The sequence below is a fragment of the Octopus bimaculoides genome, chromosome 14, assembly GCF_046866305.1.
Source record: "Octopus bimaculoides isolate indiv1 chromosome 14, ASM4686630v1, whole genome shotgun sequence".
Classification (NCBI taxonomy): domain Eukaryota; kingdom Metazoa; phylum Mollusca; class Cephalopoda; order Octopoda; family Octopodidae; genus Octopus; species Octopus bimaculoides.
This window is the reverse complement of record NC_142941.1, coordinates 24,623,359-24,642,939: the sequence shown is the minus strand read 5'-3', so window position 1 is coordinate 24,642,939 and position 19,581 is coordinate 24,623,359. Positions and strand designations below refer to the sequence as shown.

Sequence of the window (19,581 nt, the reverse complement as noted above, 5' to 3'; positions counted from 1 at the left end):
TAGGTATTTGTAGCTCTCCGCTGGTTCTCTTTTATGACAATCTGCTGGTCAAGGTTAACGTTAGATGTTTCTATCATTTTTCCTTTGATAAAGGTAGCTTTTTCACATATATCGAGGTCAAATTGCATCCTGATGTCATCACTGAATTGTTTAGCAATCGCTAGTAAGCCTTGTAGTTGTTGGTCATTTTATGTAAAGAGCTTTAAATTATCCATATAAATGAGATGATTTATATTTTTATCAAACATTTTATAACAGTACTGTACATCATTGAGCAATTTCAAGAGAGGTATTAAGGCTAGACAAAAGAGGAGTGGTGATAGTGAGTCACCCTGGAAAATGCTACATGAAATTCTTGCATCTCCAGCATTTAGAGATTCATTGTCACTGTTCAAAGTCAGTTTGGCTCTCTATGGTCTCATACTTACAGACGGAAAGTTTCGCAGAGTAGGACATTTCTTAATCCAGCTCTGTGGTAGGCTATCAAAAGCTTTTTCATAGTCTATCCAGGCTATTGTCAAGTTTTTGTGTCGTTTGTGACAATCTTCTGAGATCATCTTATTGATGAGTAGCTGATCTTTACAACCATAGGATCAATGCTTACATCCTTTTTGCTCATTAAGGAATATGCTACTTTCTATTAAAAAACTATAGGTATATTCATTCAGGACAGATGTTAGCGTTTTACACATTATTGTAAGCAGGTTATGGGTCGATAATTTTTTGGTTCATTTGTTCCTTCATTTTTTGGAAGTAGGGAATCATACGAGGATGTTGCAAAACATTGTTTTGTAAAGTTTTGTTAGCAGTTCATGACTCTCTGGGAAAACATTCAACCAGAAGTAATTTTATCCTTTCCTGGGGACTTCCATTTGCTTGACTTCCTGAGAGCAGATCTTATATCTTCTACCTTGACACCCTCTCACGTTTGCTCTTCCAAGGAGTCTAAGTCTAGATATTCTATCAATCCAAGGGGCCTTTTTATTGTGTGTTTTTTCTTCTGCCCAAATTGTATTTCAAAATTCCTCCACTTCTTCTTTTGATGGGACAGACTTTACTGTAACTGGTAATTTCCTTATCTTCCAGTAAAAATTTTAGGGGTTATTTTTGAATATGTTATTGTCCTTGAAGAATATAACGCATTTTTCAAACCTTGCTTTGCGGGCAGCTTTAGCACATACCTTTTGCTTGATGGTTTCTATGGTGGTATCAATGTCAAATATGGTTTCATTTATTTTTTCTTTAATTTTCGGATTTTTGTAGGTTTGATAGTCTTGTCAAACTTAAGGTGTTTTAAACATTCTATGTCAGACTTAAGTAGCTTAATTTGGCGTTGAATACTCTCTTGCCAAGAAGGCTTTTTGTGAGAATGTTGTCGTTTTCTAATCTTTTCACAGCATAGAATCATTGAGATATTTGTGGATGCATAGTACAGATGTTTGAGATCTGTAATATTAACATCATTAGCTGAAATTATATCCTTAAGTGCAAGGCGAATTTTATCAATTATTTTAAGGTTTTGGTTGGAATTGCGAAGTTTTGGGAAAGTATCGCGTTCATTCATACTGTTTTGTTTTTAATTTTCAGCCATTCAATCATGATTTGAATTTTTTAGATCATGTAGTTCTGTTGGGTCAATTTCTGTGTGAGTTTCTTAATGTATTTGATTTTCATCTGCCTTAATGTTTATGGTTGGTTCAGAGAGTATTTCACTTTGCCTATCAGTTACATTAACTCTTTCACTCATTACTGTATTTTCATCAGTCCTGGGCTGGTCTATTATTATTTCCTCTGTAGTATCTTATTTAGGTGCATCTTTGTCCATTTTATCCCTTACTGATTGTTTAATTTGGTCAATCTCTACTTCAGTTAATAATTTCTTTCTCATAATGTTTTTTCTGACGTTGACAAGTTTGTTACTGTCTATGTAAGGTCTTACTTCAAGGTGTTTCTGTCTCCAGTTTAAGTAGGTTTGTACAGTATAAGATTTATTTTGGGGGAAATATATGACGTGGTAGAATGCCGTAAGAACTTCTTTATTATCTTCCCTTGACCATGTATCATTTTTTTTTCTTTTGGTTATTTCATGACGAGCATGGATGGCCATCTTTTGGAATATCCCAGTTGTGGGGTACTTCCAATTCCTGTGTGTCGGGAAGATTTGAACCAGTAGCTGATTTTTCGTTTCGAATCTGGTTCATCATTCGAGTACGTGTCCCTTTGTGATTCGGTCGAAGACCAATCTGGTTTGTATTTTACTTTGTTATCATTGAGGCATGACGAGCTTCGACGTTGACATTAGGGGACGGATTTGTCTGTTTAGGGTAAATTTTTTCAGACAACACCGTTACCGAGTTTTCTGCATGTAAACATTGCTCGTAACGTAGCTGCTTAAGGCTAATAGATCTGTATTCGTCTGTATTTTTTTTTGTTGATAGATTTATCTCCGAGCATAATTTTTTGTGGTGTTTTTAAACTTATGAATGGTTCATTTTGTGTTAGTTCAAAAAAATTTAAAAATAGTATTGTTTTTGGTTTTGCTTCGTTTGTGACACGTGTTTTCATATGCGTGAATGTGTCTCCTGTAAATTTCACGTAGTTGTGTAAACATTGAGATGTATGTGTAGTCCTATGGGTATCAATATATATATATGATTGTGTAGACATTCGAGTGTATGCGTAATTACTCAATTTATGTACTTACTGTTTTGTTCCATTTCTATTTTATAATTTGTAAACTTTCCGGTGTTGATTTCGCGCGTGTTTTGCACATGTTTCACTGAGATATCGTGCATAGGAGAAACTGCTTTGTATGGCAGTAAAATTTCGTTTTTCGTTATTTTCGTTAAAAGACCGCTTCCTTCAAGTCTTCCACAGGTTTCTTTATTCAATTCCATCGATGTTATTAGATTAGATTTGTTTTTGAATGGGGAGCCCGGTGTAGCACATCCATGTTATTATTATCATTGTTCAGTAGTTTTATTTTTATAACGTGCTTTCACTTCACTACCGAGCGCAGCTCTGTGTGCTTTGGGTATGTGCTGTGGTTTGCTGTGATGCTCTTATGGTTACTGTATTGAAAGTGTTTTGCGTAGGATGTGTGCAGTGCCCAGTAGTGCAATTTTCTGTATGTTATATATATTTGTAAGTCCTGGTGTTTTTGTTATGTATTTGTCTGAATATTTTTTATTATACCTAAGGCACCTACTATGATAGGAATTGTTTCTGTTTTTAGATTCCACATTCGAGTTACCTCTATTTCCAGGTCTTTGTATTTTGAAAGTTTTTCCATTTCTTTTAGAGAAACGTTGTCATCTGCTGGTATTGATACATCAATTAGAAAGCATTTTTTTTCTTCATGATCTTTGACAACTATATCTGGTCTATTTGCCTTAATTTCTCTATCTGTGTGTATTATTATTATTATTATTATTATTGTTCAGTAGTTTTATTTTTATAAACAATAATAATAATAATAATAATAATAATAATAATAATAATAATAATACAAGGACCCAACAATAATTGGCACTGTCTTCACCTTCTTCATTTTCCATAGCCGGGCTATTTCGTACTTAAGAGGGTTGTATCTATCTATCTTTTTGCTTCCTTCTTGACTATTCATGGATCAAAGGGGCATACAACATCAACTATATAGCATATGTAGTGCACCTTGACCACCACCTCTAGATCCGGTCTGTTATGGGCTAGCACCTGATCTGTTTGGATTGGGAAATCCCAGAGGATTTTGCTAGTCTCCGACTCAGCCACTTTCTGCGGTTTGTGCTCACACCATGTCTTGTCTTTCTCTAGCTCCCACTTCTCACAGTTTCCAGTGTAGCACTTTCGCTACCTGGTCGTGTCGTCTCAATTTGTAGGGGTTCGGGGCAGCTCTACGGCATTCGTTCGTGATATGGGCAATGGTTTCATCCACTCCATTGGCGATGCAGCACAGCGGAGATACTTGCTCATTCCTCAGGATGACCCTCCAGTTCGTGGCCAGAGCTTGGTCCGGCGCTGCCAGTAATAGTGTTCTCGGTCTCTTCTTTTATGGTTCCTTTCATCAACCAATCCCACTTATTTTTTCCAGCAACTTCTGTTGTGACTACATGAAATTGATTGTGTAGTCCCTTCTTGTGCAATTCTTTATGTCCTTCTTGCACTTCTTTTGTTTTTTCTTTTTTCTCCGCTCTCAATACTCACTCGTTCCTAACTGTCACTAGCAAGATTTCCTTATTTTGGGCTAGGTATCTCATTAAGCTCTCGAGTGCGATATGCACGCAGTCTTCCACACTTACCTGTCCCCTTCCTCTATTTGCTCTCTTCATGTATTGGCGATCAGTGTCTGCACGTAGATGATGGGCTCCATGCATCGTTTGGAGCTTTCTTGACTTCCTGTCCATCTCCTTTAGCTCCTCCTCTGTCCACTTCAGGATTCCGTTGCCATAAACGAACTACTGCGACTGTGTTTATTGCCGAGTTTATTGCCGAAATTATGTTTCTGGCATTCAGCTTTGAAGCCAATATTTTTCTCACTCGCCGCAGGTACTCTCTTTTTGTCTTTTCTTTCATGACGTTTTTATAACTAGCTTAAGGTTGAATTGCCTTCATCCTTTCACCACTTGGCAATCTTATGCCTTCTGTCCTGGCATTCTTTCCTCGTCTCATCACATAGTAGCACATTTTGAGAGTCCAAACTCCATCTTAATATCACTGGAGAAAATTCGCACAGACAGGACTATGCTGACCAGTTCTGCTTCACTTATTGTGAATAACTTCAGGTCGTCCATGAATATCAAGTGGTTTAGTTTTCCCTTACCTCTTCCCAGATCATACCCCATCTTTATATTTTTGTAGTATTTCACTCAAGGGGATAATTCCCAGCACGAATATCAGTCGGAATAAACTGTGCCACGGGAAGATACCTCTCCTAATATTTACCTCTCTTAGTTCTTGCTTCCCTGCTGTCAATTCCATTCGCCAGCATTTCATACTATTCCATATAAGGCTTCCCATATTCTCTGCTATTCCATTGTTCTTATTATCCAGGAGTGTGGTATCACATCGTATGCTTTACTATAGTCAACCCATGCCATGCTCAGGTTTTTATGTCTTCTCTTGCATTTCCTGATAATTAGATTATCAATTAAGAACTAATCCTTCGTTTGTAAGTGGTGACTTCGGTACGCTGTTAGTAGTTTTCTGGTTTTTCTATCTAGGTTTCTCAATGTACTGATCTTCCAGTTTATTATGTTAAAGCTGTAATTTATGACTGGTATGTCTACCGTATTTATCCCTATTATCTTATTTTTAACATTAAGTTCGGTGTTTAATATTAGTCTACCTTTTCTGTAATACTCTCTCCTAATTCTTTCATTTTTGTGTGTTGTATTTTAGCTGTTTCGTCTATCCCTAGATATTTGTATGGGCTGTTGTGATCTAATTCTCTAATTTCTGTGTCTATGTCGAGTGCAGTGTTTTCAGTGCTGAATAATTTGCCTTTTCTCAGAGTGACTCCGGTACAATTGTCCAGCCCCATGCTCATTCCGATGTCATTGCTGAAACTCTGGACAATTTTGATAAGGTTTCTCTGTTCGATGGTGATTCTAGCAAAAAGTTTTAGGTCATCCATGTACAGGAGATGGCTTATTTTTTGTCCATAGTACCTATAACTCATGGTGGTTTCGTTTACCAAGTTTGTTGCCGCGGTCAGAGAAAGTAAAAAAAAAAAGCAGGGGTGACAGTGAGTCTCTTTGGAAAGTCTCTCTTCTTATAGGTATAAGGTAACTACAGCACGTGTCTACATTCCTAGGATCCCACCTGGACTTGGTACTTGGTGGCTTCTGGGATGAGTAATCGTGGAGGGGACGTATACTGTCCCGATAGAGGTGACAAGAACTTCCAGGGAGGACTGATCCGGGGTTGACCCGGAGATACTTCTCCAGTTCAGACCCGAAAACATAAAAGAAATCCCGGGCCACATCCGTCTCTAGAGCGAGCTCGCTGCTCCCAACTGATACAAATTGCAAGGGGTCAAAGGCCTCCACTGCTGCCTATGCCGGCATAAACCGGCAAAACCACTAGCAACAACACCAAAGACATTAACTACCCTTGCGGGAAACAAGGAAAGCTCTCTCACCCCCTCACACCAAACAAATATACATACATAAACAAGACTATAAACATACACACAAGCACACAGAGACACTTATAACAACTGACCCCTCATCTTCCAGTAGTGAAGATGAAGGAAAACCAAAAGGTCTCAAAAAACAAAAGACAAAGCACAAAAGAAAAACTCCACAAAGCATAACGACAGCCACGAAAAAAAAAAAAGATACGGACACCACTCACGTAAACATCTTCCCCAAAACACCAACACCATCACCATCACTATCACCAGAATCTCCCAGACGCAAACAACCTAAACAGAGACAACAACAAGCACTCACACAAGCATCTAAAACCGCAGACACTACACTCACAGCACACATAGGCACAACAGAAACAACAACAAGACCATCACCCCTACACTCAAGCAAACAAATTAAACAACACCAACACAAAACACCCAACTTCATACTAATCAGGAGGGACAACGAGGAACTGATTGCTCTCGTAACACAAAATATTGAATTTGATAAAGAAGTGATATTCGAATCGAACATATTTCGTGTACCAGAAGATTTACTTCAGGTGCTAATGTCGCTTGATTCCTACACAAAAATTCGAGAAAGCTCTCCGGGTCTCACATCGAGGTTCTTAAAGGGGTTCTGCCCCACCCACTAATTATGAAAGTCGAGCCACCCGACCTCCACAAGAGACCGGGAGGTAAGTATACTTTTACCTTCTTTCTTTGGCTTACCAACATGGCCATATTAAGAGTAGGAGTTTTCAATGTTCGAGGCCTGGGGTCACTCTGGAAGCAAGAGCGTCTCCTCAAGTCTCTAGAATTAGATATAATTGCTGTCAGTGAAACCAAGATTTCCAATACACGCCCCCATGTTCGACTACTATCAGTTCTTTGCATCTATTAGTCAGCCAGGAATGAGAGATGGAGTGGCAGTGCTGTTTAGGAAAGAACTGGATCTCGAGGTAAGGTCGGCAAGTTGGTGGTCCTGGACGTGAGCATTAATGAAGGTAGTGTCTTTAGACTGTTGGCGGTCTACACCCCTACCGGATTTTTTTAGGCGTCTGAAAGCCTTTCTAGGTACGTCTCGCCCTTTACTGTTAGTAAGGGACTGGAATGGAATCTTAGACTAACGCTGGAATTGTGTGGGAGTAGCTGATAGAAGAGGTGGAGTGCAAAAGCCTCAAGCACCTGATCAGCTCGTTCCAACTGTCTGACAGTTACCGACGAAATTTCCATAATGCGCCTGTGTGGACCTAGACCAACCGCTTAGGGTCATCTAGATCGTATAGAGATAAGTTTTTCACTAGGAAAATAGATAGTAATAGTGTAGGATGTCCACTTTTTAAAACGGTCGCCTATTCAGACCATAAGTTTGTAATTTGTATGGTCGACCTAAATAAGACGTGGAGGTTAGGACCTGGGTACTGGAAGCTGAACATATCGTTTCCGGCACGTAAGGCTTACAGGGACCGGGTCAACAACTTAGTTAAGCAGAAGTTGACAGGTGGTGGGCGGCTCTCAAAAGAGAGATTAGAGTAATATCGATAGAGCATAGCAAAGAAATAGCGTTAGAATAACGATAGAAAGGAGGCGGGGTTAGTAGCTTAACTAGACGAGGCTATTTGTAGTGACATTGCAATCGACGTGCTAGCAGTGAGAATGACACTAGACCAGTTCTTCAATGTGAAACATGAAGGTTGCATTGTCAGAGCTAAGGCGCATGCTCTAAGAAATGAGGGGATAAAAATTGTTCGATGGGCCTGCGTAGCGGAGGCGTTGCGTAGTAACGAAACCACAATTTGATCTTTGACGGACCGAGACGGACACGGCTGAGGGATTCCAGGCAGATGTGTGAGGCCTTCTGCCATCACTTTGCTCGGTTGTTCGGCGAGAGTGGCGAGGCGGAGATGGTGGAGGACTTTAGTCCCTACCTCGACGCAATCTCGAATAGGTCCATACACGACAACCTCAACCTCAACCTCATGCGATACATAATAGAAAAGGTAGGGTTTAAATCTGGCTTCGGCCCCATCTTCAGAAGTTGGATCGCTGCAATGCACAGCGGCATCTGCTCGGTGGTCAAAGTTAATGGTCACCTCTCGAAACCGTTTCAGATCTTCCGATCAATCCGTCAAGGGTGCCTTCTCTCCTCCCTTCTGTACGTATTGACTATTATGCCTTTAGTGCGCAAGCTGGAGTTGCTGTAAGGCATCCCGCTCGAACCAGGGTGCAGAAGGGCTGTGTCAGCCTATACAGACGACATCACCGTGATGGTCTCGGTCACCTCGAGGTGGTCGGTATATCATTGGAGCAAAACTTAATCCGCAAAAGTCGGTGGGCTTGCAACTCGGCACTTCGAGAGGCAAGTCTATGTCATCCAACAGCGTCGTTGGGCGCTGGACGGAGAGACCGGTAAAGTTGCTTGGGGATTGGTTCGGACCAGAGCTCCAGGTGGATAAGAATTGGGACGAGGTGACGGGTAGAGTAGCCAGTTTCACCCAGAAATAGGCTATGAGGAAGCTGTCACTGAAAAGTCGGGTGGAGGTGGCGAATGTGTACATCGCGTTCGTCAACTTCTGCCGCTTGACTGTCATACCTTACCCCTGTTCGCGCCTCGCCAAGTTGGAGTGCCTCCTTTTCAAATTCTTGTGGAGGAGACAGGTTCCATTGCTGAGGCGGTCTATCAGCTACCAACACCCTCTACGCAGATGCGCAGACATGAGTTTAGGCTGCAGCATCTCCAGATATTCTGCTTAAACGGTGAACATGTGTGGTCGCCGTTTGTCAAGCAGGCCTTTCCCCAGATCGTCTCGACTGAGCTGCACTCAAGAAGTAACCGAGGCAGGGTGACTGGCACCTGGAATGTTGCCAGGCACTCACTTCCCTCTACCAGTCGAGCAATGCGATCAGTGGAACGTCCACTCTTGAGTTCTGTAAAGGGTCAGGGGAAGGAAAGAACGATGACGCACTTGGAGAGACGTTAGGCGTTGACGAAGTTTAACTGACCAGTCTGTACAGGAAGACTTTCGAGCCGGGGACGATGGATAACTTTCAGAAATCCCTAGCTCGGCAGTGCTACCGGGGTGGGAGGCACTGCCGGTTTGAGGTAAACTCTACAGGCACGGAAGTACTGTCAGACGGACCTGCCCGAGATACGTGCAGAGCGGCGAAACCATTCTGCACGCACTCGTCCAGTGTCTTTGCATTACCGACTTCAGGAGTTATGTTGAACAGCTGTTATCACGTGTAGGATGGATCCGGCTATCGGACGAGTTCCTAGAGAAGATCGATCCGCCACCTTCCATCGGTGCAGAAGGGCAGGCAATTTTCCTCTGTCTGATAGCAGTAGCGAAAGAGGTTGTGTGGAGGACCAGGTTGAAAGGACTGAACACAGACACTTTTCTCTTCGGCCAATCTCTCATCAACTTTTTCAAATTTCACTTAGAAATGAAGATGTGGGCGGAGAGAGAAATGCTGCCTTCCAGCGCATTTGCTAAAAGCTGGGTGAATGTAGCGAAAAATGGACCGTGTGAGTGGACCTGCTCTAATAATGCGCCTGTAGGCTAGTGAATCTGAGAGGGAGAAGGGTGCCCTTCCCAGATGCCCTCGAAGCATCGAGTGGTTCATGTTCGGTGGGGTGTCTGAGCCAACTCCAGGTGGTTACTCCTTACTGGGGAACTTTCATTGTTATATTCTTTTTGTTGATATCATTGTTATTATTTTAATCATGTTCTCCTTGTTTTGTGTAAAATCCTCACTGCCCATACCTGCTGTATTGTTCCCTGTATGTCGGCCCGGGTGGCCAATAAATGAAATAATAATTATTATTATCAGTATCGAGTGAGAAAGCAGCGTATACCATCCAAGTGACACTGGAGTACAAATATATGAAGCCCAATATATCCATCATGTCTGATAAGGGTGCTGAATTAGAGCATTTATTATAATAATAATAATAATAATAATAATAATAATAATTATTAATATTATTATTATTATTATTATTATTATTATTATTATTATTATTATTTCGGGGTCGATAAATTAAGTGTAATCGACTAGTCCCCCCCCCCACGCCAAATTTCGGGCCTTGTGCTTTTAGTAGGAATAATAATAATAATAATAATAATTATTATTATTATTGAGTGAGAGACCAGTGCATGCTATCAAAGTGACACGGGTAAAATATACGAAGCCCAATATACTCATTATGACTACCCCTCTGATAAGGGTACACCAGGCACATGCATCACAACCATATGTGCGCGACATGGTGATCTCATATCAAGATAAACAGCACATGACCTCGCAGGTGGGGCCCAGTTAGAATTTTCTTCAGGTCGGGTAGCCCATCCCGCTGAAAAGGTCCCTGAACAAGGTTTATTTAAGGATGTTGAGCAAAACACCCATGTTTCCAAAGGTGAATTATTCAAATCCCAAAGAATTCCTCTCAACACATGGCTATGATGCTCCCCCACTACTTCTGCCTATGATCAGAGATGCACATATCGTCAGCCACCAAATTATTATTATTATATACACACAACAGATTAGACCGATGGAAAAGAAAAAGATCCTAACATCGGGCTACAACAAGTAACCTAAGACCCCAAGAACCTTTCTAAGTATACTAGCTGCCCCTAATAACACTATTTTCTGGAGCTCTACTAGAGTGGGTTTTATGCCTATTTCCTCTTTCCATCTGTTCAGATCTTTGGGGATAGTTCCCAATGCACCTATAACTACTGGGATACATTTTACCCACAATTTCCATAATCTCTGTAACTCAATAGCTAGGTCCAGGTACTTTGCTATTTTTTCTATACCTCTCATATCTCTCTCAAATGCCTCGCACATGAGAGATTATTATTATTATTATTATTATTATTATTATTATTATTATTATTATTATTATTATTATTATTATTATTATTATTTTATGTTTGACTTTTGTTTTGCATTTGTACAAGTTGGATCCAAGTCTCACCCAGAGACCTCAAGAGACAACAAGTTAGAAGTTCATGTAGGTGTTATGCCTAGGGTACCATATATTTGGATTTGTACAGTTTTGTTCTAGTGAATGTTTAAGAAACCATAAGAAAATTATGTTTGCTTTAAAATTTGAAATCACATAGACAGTATTTTACGTAGGATATGGGCAGTTCCCATGAGCACTATCTTTTGAACTTCAGCCATTTTGGGGTTTCCTGGTATCTGAGCTAAGTAGTAATCAGCCCGTTTCGCTGTCATTCCCAGGGCACCTATGACAATAGGTATTGTTTTCGTCTTCAGATTCCACATTTTGCTAATTTCTATTTCAAGATCTTTATATTTGCTCAGTTTTTGGTAGGTCTTGACAGATACGTTTATATCGATTGGGACAGTCATATCAATGAGGAGGCATGATTTTTGTCTGAAGTCTTTCAGTATGATGTCTGGCCTATTTGCGTCTATCTTTCTGTCAGTTTGAATGGTGAAGTTCCAGATGAGTGAGATGTGATCATTTTCAAGTACTGGGGCTGGTTTGTGTTCCCACCAGTTTTTATCATGGGGCAAGTCCGGGTTTTTGCATATTACCCAGTGAATATATTGTGCAGCTCTATCATGCCTGTTGAGATACTCTGTAGGCGCAAGCAGACTGCACATGGAGACAACATGATCGATAGTCTCATTTTGTGGTTGGCATATACGACATAATGGGGAGCTGCCGTTCTTTAATATGTTGGCCTGGTAGTTCTTTGTAGGTAGGCATTGATCTTGGGCTGCTATGATAAACCCCTCTGTTTCTGATTTCAAGCCAGAGGCCATTAACCATTGGTGGGTAAGGGCTTTGTTAATATCTGCATTATTCGCTCTCTTTGGGTATTTGCCATTGAGAGGTTTTCCATGCCATTTTTCAGTCATAATATCTAAGGCAGCAATTTTAGCACGGGTTTTCAAGCGCTTAGCTTTTTCTGCAGGTGTTTCTAGTTCGTCTAATTCTTCAATTTGTTGCAATTGGAATTCACTTAGATATTCCTTTGCCTGTTTTGTTACTGAGTAAGATGCTTTCTTGCTTTCATATTTGAAGACAAGTTTTAGCATCCAGTCCTCAGAGTTTTTCAGATAGGTGTCTAGGCCAATTGTGGCTACCTTCATTGATAATGCCAGCTGTAGAAGTCCTCGGCCTCCCTCTTTTCTTGGCAGATAAAGACGTTCTATATCTGCCTTAGTTATTATTATTATTATTATTATTATTATTTACTTTTAATTTGCATGTTTGTTACAATCACACGCTGAGACACACCCAGCATCCTAAGGCGAGTGAAAGATAAGAGATGCTACAGAATGACTGAAAACTTGGGGGGGGGGGGTGTCAGGGACAATTACGAAACCTCTTCATGTAATACAACACATACATTTAAATTGATAGGGGTTTTCTAAGGATGTGAGCAGTACTTGTCAGCACAATCTTTTGGATTTCTCTGGATTTATTATTATTATCAACACCATCATCATCATCATCCTCATCATCATTATTCTTAAGTGTTAACCATATTAGACGTTTTTTTAAAAAATTGTTCTCTAATTTTACTAGATGAAATAGAGTTCTCTTTTACAAAAACTGCACGTATACAGATAAGTATATATATGTATGTATGTACGTACCTATGTAAGTATGTACGTGTGTATATGCACGTTTTATATATGTATATATATATATATGTGTGTGTGTGTGTGTGTGTGTGTGTGTGTGTGTGTGTGTGTGTGTGTGTGTGTGTGTGTGTGTGTGTGTGTGTGTGTGTGTGTGTGAGTGAATGTAGATATATATGTATATACACACGTTTATCTATACGTAAAAGTATACATGTATACACATGCTATCCTTATTCAATTCATGTACACTCGTAAATTTTCAGTCCACTAATATTGATTGAAGTTTTGTTTTTTTTAGTTAGAATGCTCATGAAATTGATGTGTCTAAATAATATATAAGTTTTGTATAAACATGTTTGCATGAAATATTATGAATAGGAAGCTTAGATTTCGAGAGATTCGGTGGTGATAATTGAATAGGTGTTTTGTTGCCGAAATAGGCTTTTGCTAAGAAGAGTATTTTCCACTTTATGTCATGGGGGTTATTTCTCTGTGGTTGTGGGTATGATTTTCATAGAAGAACGTATGTTGAGGAGTTTATTTTTGATGAGTTTGTAATTTAAAAATTCAAAGAATGTATGCTAGATAGCTTGACCTTACTAATGAAGCATTATATCGTAACGTACGTTTTAATGAAAAATATATCAACTTTAGAGTAATTTGTTTAAACGAGTATTACTTGTAGTAAATCTGATACTAGCTAACAGTGGATAGGTAACATAACCACTACCGTATACAGGAATTACGAAGAAAGAGCAAAATGTGATGATAGGCTATATAAAATTTGTATAAGAACACAATTATAGAAACCACAAAATTTAGAAATTATATTTTTATACGTAAATAAGTAAAAACATATATACGGCAAATTGTAAAATAATTATGAAGGAATCATTTATATAAATGAATAAAATAAATAAATAGCACTTACTATTTCAAAATAGTTTAATAAGAAGGTATGTATCTAAACAAAATACATTCAATGACAAATATATTAATCATTTCGGCTAGTGCGGGGAGAAAAATCTACGTGTATTTTAATATTTTAAGACCTCCACAGCAAAGCATAGACTTTAACCTATTTGCCATAGTATTCATTTTGTATACACTGTCTCAATAGTGTTAGCCCGCTTTCACCACCTTCGTAAATTTCTTGTTATTAGTAATTCTGCTTCATATATGCAGCTAAAACTATCTTTATTATTTTATGATACAGATGTTTCAGTTACGTAATACGATGTAATTTTTTTTTTAGGTCAGTTGGTTTTATGTTTTTCTTTGGTTGGTTATTTATGGTATTGACAACTATCACCTACATACCGGGTTCCGTACTCGAACGATACGGCTGCGGTTTGATACGAAATATTGACACAAATTTAGAAAAGGTAGGTTTTTTAGAGAAATATTACTATACGTATCTTTACCGCCACACAGTTTCAATTCTTTTCGTTAAATATAATTTGCTATATTTTTACACATGTTTTCTCATCGCTTTCATAGTATTTTACTTTCTGCTCATTTATTATTTGACTCCTTAATTCTTGAAATTTATATAGTGCTAAATGAAATGCATTATAAATATATTGGTTCAGTAAAAAAAGTTTAAATAATAAGCTTAATAAGTATCACAAGCTAAATTTATCCTTAGTGTCTTTGCTGCTATATTGTGTCCTCTGACCCTTTTCAGATGCCTTTTGGAAATTCGAAACTCTTTATTAAACCCATCGTGGTAGATTTTTTTCATTCGTTTGTCATATTAGGGATATTCTATTAATTAGTCTTTTACTAGAGTATAAATTGTATCACGGATTTAGTGATTAAACTCATAACTTACAAGCGAACCGAATACAATACGCACTTGACTATAAAACAAAGATGCGGATGCTAGTTCGAATATAGCAGCGTATAACAACCACCTTCTATATCTTCCACACTCTCAAGGATAAAAAGTGCTGAATTTTCTCCTTTACATGGCAATTGAACACATCGAAGTCTCTCACAAACCCTTCTACTTACTATTGATCAAATAATGTGAGACCGCAGAGAATGTTCACCGAAATACAGTTGATCGAAGTAACAACTGTTCAAATAAATAACTAAGCGAATTATAGCAAATATTAACATGTTCTTTTTTTAATGTAAAATCCACTATTATTTATATATCTATCAATGTCTTATTCACTTTTGGAATGTTTTTTTTTTTAATGTGACAAAATAACCTTTCTTTTTAACTTATTTTCTGTATTTTAAATATTTGCTTATAAATAAATATCATGTTGATTCAATCACCTTTTGATCGTTTGCATTTCGATCAATAGTTAAAGATAAATTGATACCAACAAGATTACCTAAGTTGAGTTAGTGCTAAATTGTTTAATGTAGGTAGCATGAAATATATAGTGAGGAACAAAAAGCAATATTGGATCTTTACCTTTTGAACAGCACATTGAGAAATTAATTTTTTGTAACTAAACACTTTCAAACTTCGGATACTGGTAAAATGTGTCATATAAAACATCTTTTACTCTTAGTGCTGTTGAGAAAAGTTTGTATTTTCAAAGTTATTTCGTGTTAAAGTTGTCGTATTTCGGATAAAATTACTGCTGTTGTTTGTCAATAACAATTTCCGGCGGTGTATATTTCGTTTGTTACTGTTATTTATGACATATTTCATCTCAGTTACGTTTGTATGAATAAACGAGTGTATCTGAAGCATGTTTACTTCATGGCACCACCACAATCGTTCGTGCATTTCTACTGCTTTTAGTTTTTTTTTCCTGTTTTTCAGCTACTATTTTCGGAAAGACATTTTTGCTTCCTCCCCCACCGCCTCCATTTTCTTCCTTTTTCATATTTTTCTGTAAATCTAACCCTAAAATTCCAACCCTAACCTTAACCCTAAAACTCCAACCCTAACCCTAACCCTTAACCCTAACTCTAAACCCTAACCCTAATCCTAAAACCCTAACCCTAACTTTAAAACCCTAACTCTAACCCTAACTTTAAAACCCTAACCCTAACCCTAAAAACTTAAACCTAACCTAACCCTAAAATTCTAACCCTAACCTTAACTCTAAAACTCGAACCCTAACCCTAACTTTAAAACCCTATCCCTAACCTTAAAACCCTAACCCTAACTCTAAAACTCTAACCCTAACTCTGACCCTAAAACCTTAAAGCTAAAACCAGTACAAACACACGAACGATGTCATAAATAACAGTGACAAACGAAATATACACCGCCGATAGTTGTTGTTGACAAACAAAAGCAGTAATTTTATTCAGCTGAATACACGTCATTGATTGGTTGAAATTACCGAAATACGACAACTTTAACACGAAATAACTTTGAAAATATAAACTTTTCTCAACATCACTAAAAAATGTTTTATATGACACATTCTACCAAAGTCCAAAGTTTGAAAGTGTTTAGTTACAAAAAATTAATTTCTCGATGTGCCGTTCAAAGGGAAAAGATTCGAAATATTTGCTGTTGTCTGAAATTTTTTTGCATCTTTCGGCGAATATGGGAGTCAACGCCAGAGATGTTTCATTATTTCTAGAATGAAAAGGCGGTGAGCTGGCAGAAACGTTAGCACGCCGGGCGAGATTCTTAGCGTTATTTCGTCTGCTGCTAAGTTCTGAGTTCAAATTCCGCCGAGGTCGACTTCGCCTTTCATCGTTTAGAGGTCGAATAAATAAGTACCAGTTACGCAGTAGGGTTGATGTAATCGACTTAATCCCTTTGTCTGTCCTTGTTTGTTCCCTCTGTTTATCCCACTGTGAGCAATATACTTATGAATATTTCTAGAATGAAAAGGTGGCGAGCTGGCAGAAACGTTAGCACGCCGGGTGAAATGCTTAGCGGTATTTCACCAGGCGTTACGTTTGTAGTTCAAATTCCGCCGAGGTCGACTTTGCATTTCATCCTTTCGATGTTGATAAATTAAGTAGCAGTTGTGTACTGGGGTCGATCTAGTCGACTGGCCCCTCCCCCAAAATTTCGGGCCTTGTGCCTCGAGTAGAAAAGAATATGCCTAGAATGAGAAAGCGGTGAGTTGGCAGAGACGTTAGCACGGCGGGCAAAAGGCATAGCGATATTTCGTCTGTCTTTGTGTTCTGAGTTCAAATTTCGCCGAGGTCGACTTTGCCTTTCATCTTTTCGGGGTCGATAAATTAAGTACCAGTTGCACACTGGGTCGATCTAATCGACGGGCCCCCTTACCCAAAATTTCGGGCCTTGTGCCTCGAGTAGAAAAGAATATTCCTAGAATGAAGTGAAGCAACTTCCTTATAAGCATAAGAAACTCACTGAGTAATAATGTACATTTTCGGCTTAAAAGAATAGAAATATTCCGTGAACAAATTACTCTTGATACTTTTCGTATGACGACATAATAGTTCAATTATAGTTAACATATTGAATGCAACGAGATGTGATCTATGATTTATTTATTTACTAATCATTTTCTTCCTTTCACTAATAGATTATATTTCGATCATTTTCACAAAACTTTCATTATAATGTTAAAGTACTTTAATTTCTCTTTCCAGTTAATGGATGCGGCATTTCCAGATAAAAAAGTGTTTGGCGATATCGTGCCGCTAGAATTAAACGTATCAGCTTCTGATCTCTACAGGTAAATACACTTTACATAGCTTTTAAATCTTAGTTTAGCAAAATTAAGTTATGTATTTATTAGTTTATTTTGGAATTATTCAATATATTCGTTAGTGATAGGTCAATCAATGCTTCATTGCATTTATGAAAGCTGACAAGGGATTATACAACTCAGTGGAACAAATGTAACGCAGGGACTGTATTAGGATGTACGTTTTTCCGGTTTTGTCGAAATATACAGACACACACAAATACACTCTCACATGCACACAGACATATTAAATGCATGTACGTGAGTATGTGTGTCTCTGTGGGTATGTGAATGTGTATTTTCGACGAAAATGGCATGTTCTGGCCCCTGACGCGCGGACACGAATAGTACCACCTACACATTTTCCTGGACTGTAGGTGTAGTCTCCATTTGACAGACACGCTTTTCTGCAGCTTATCTCTTCGACGGATGTGCAATCCTGGGTCGAAAGAAGACTAACAGACGAACATTGGAAACCTTGCATCTGTAATCTCGTCACATGCTTATCGTCCACTACAACTCGGGCAGTGTTGTTGATGGAAGTACCAATTTAGCTACATATAATTTAGCAATGGATATAGAAACAGGAGTGGGTAAGAGCGATGAAGACAAGTTCTTGGAATCGAGTTCGAGATAAACTCTACTGACAAAGATGATTACCAAAGCAGGACTGTCCGAGATGCGCGCAGAGCGACAAAACCGTACAAGACCGTACATTACCTTCTTCCTTTGTGCCTATATGTATGTGTACTTCTCTTATGCAGGTATTTTTATGGGTTGTAAACAAGGTTGCGTGTGTGTGTGTGTGTGTGTGTGTGTGTGTGTGTGTGTGTGTGTGTGTGTGTGCGCGCGCGTGCATGTCTGTATCTGCTTTTACATGTGTACACGCCAATAAGTCTATGTTGGGGTTGAGCATGAATGTTCGAAATCCTGTGTGTGTGTGATAGTGAATGTTTCAGTGCCTGTGTGTGCATGCTTTAAGACAAATCAATCGTATTTGTATATTTGTTCAGCAATTCACATGAGTTCTATCTTTATCCGCATCATTATTTTCCGCACAATGTATTTGCATTATATTCTGCACTACTTCCGTCATCTGAAAGATGAGCTTCAGCTATTAGGTCAGTTTGACCTATTTGAAAAAGTGATAGAAACCGTGGAAACTCCAGAGTAACAGGTCAGTGAATTGGCCTAAAATCACGATGTAAATACTGACGTAATATTTGTAATATATGAAAAACTAACACCTCTAAAATGTATATTGAATTGATCGAATGAAAAATGAAAATGTAAAGAAAAATCCATTAGTCAAAATTTTCAAATAACAGCGTTCTATGAAGTAAGGCTAGGTAACGGAAATAGAACAATCTAATATGGAGGGAAGTGACGAGAGAGTGGTGAAGAGGAAAATAATTCAGGTGAAAATTATAAAATAAGGAGGGAGTAAATCAAAATTTTCGAATAAAGGGATAAAATGTGTCAATATGTCAGAATTTACTAATAATTGCTTTTTATGAGGTTGGCTTCAATACCGGCAATAAGAATTTAGTTTGGAGAGAAAAAAAATAACAAGGAAGAGGGGAAGAGAAGAGTAACGTAGAAGGAAATCTATATAATATAAAGTGGAAGTTCGTCAATGAAAAATAATATAATTAAGTTATAGTTTATGGGATAAAATGCCATATTTACTACTGAACTATAGTTTGTTGTTAATGTATTTAAATAAATAAAGAGGTTAATAAACTTATTAACAAGGAGAAGTGGTTTTGGTTTATATGTATTGTTCAATATATGGAAATAACTAAATTCTTATTTCCGGTATCGAAGCCAACCTCATAAAAAAAGCAATTATTTTATTACCTTTATTTGATGTACTCCCTCCTTATTTTATAATTTTCACCTAAATTATTTTCCTCTTCACCACTCTCTCGTCACTTCCCTCCATACTATATTGTTCTATTTCCGTCCATTAGGCTTACTTCATTGAACGCTGTTATCCGAAAATTTTGACCAACGGATTCTTGTTTGTTTCCATTTTCCATTTGACCAATTCAGTATAAATTTTAGGGTTGTTAGTTTCTCCTATATTACAAATATGTACGTATACTAAGTATATTTTTACTTATTTATTTACTTACTCATTACCATATTGGTTTAGTA

The 19,581-nt window shown here is 38.1% G+C and overlaps 1 protein-coding gene across 5 annotated transcripts in view; it reads left to right on the top strand.

Moving 5' to 3' along the window:
• The window catches only part of LOC106869119 (prominin-1-A-like), a 108,079-nt gene extending 89,092 nt beyond the window's left edge, over positions 1 to 18,987 (top strand). For 4 of the 5 annotated variants that reach the window (XM_089362550.1, XM_089362548.1, XM_089362549.1 and 1 more), the window contains 2 exons: positions 14,025 to 14,154; positions 17,324 to 17,822. In XM_089362550.1, coding sequence (XP_089218676.1) covers positions 14,025 to 14,154; positions 17,324 to 17,413 — 220 coding nt within the window. In that variant the 3' untranslated portion in view covers positions 17,414 to 17,822. Of the gene's footprint in view, positions 1 to 14,024; positions 14,155 to 17,323 lie in introns of all 5 variants that reach the window. The other variant, XM_089362546.1, reaches the window with a different exon arrangement.
• The last annotated feature ends 594 nt before the right edge of the window (positions 18,988 to 19,581 follow it).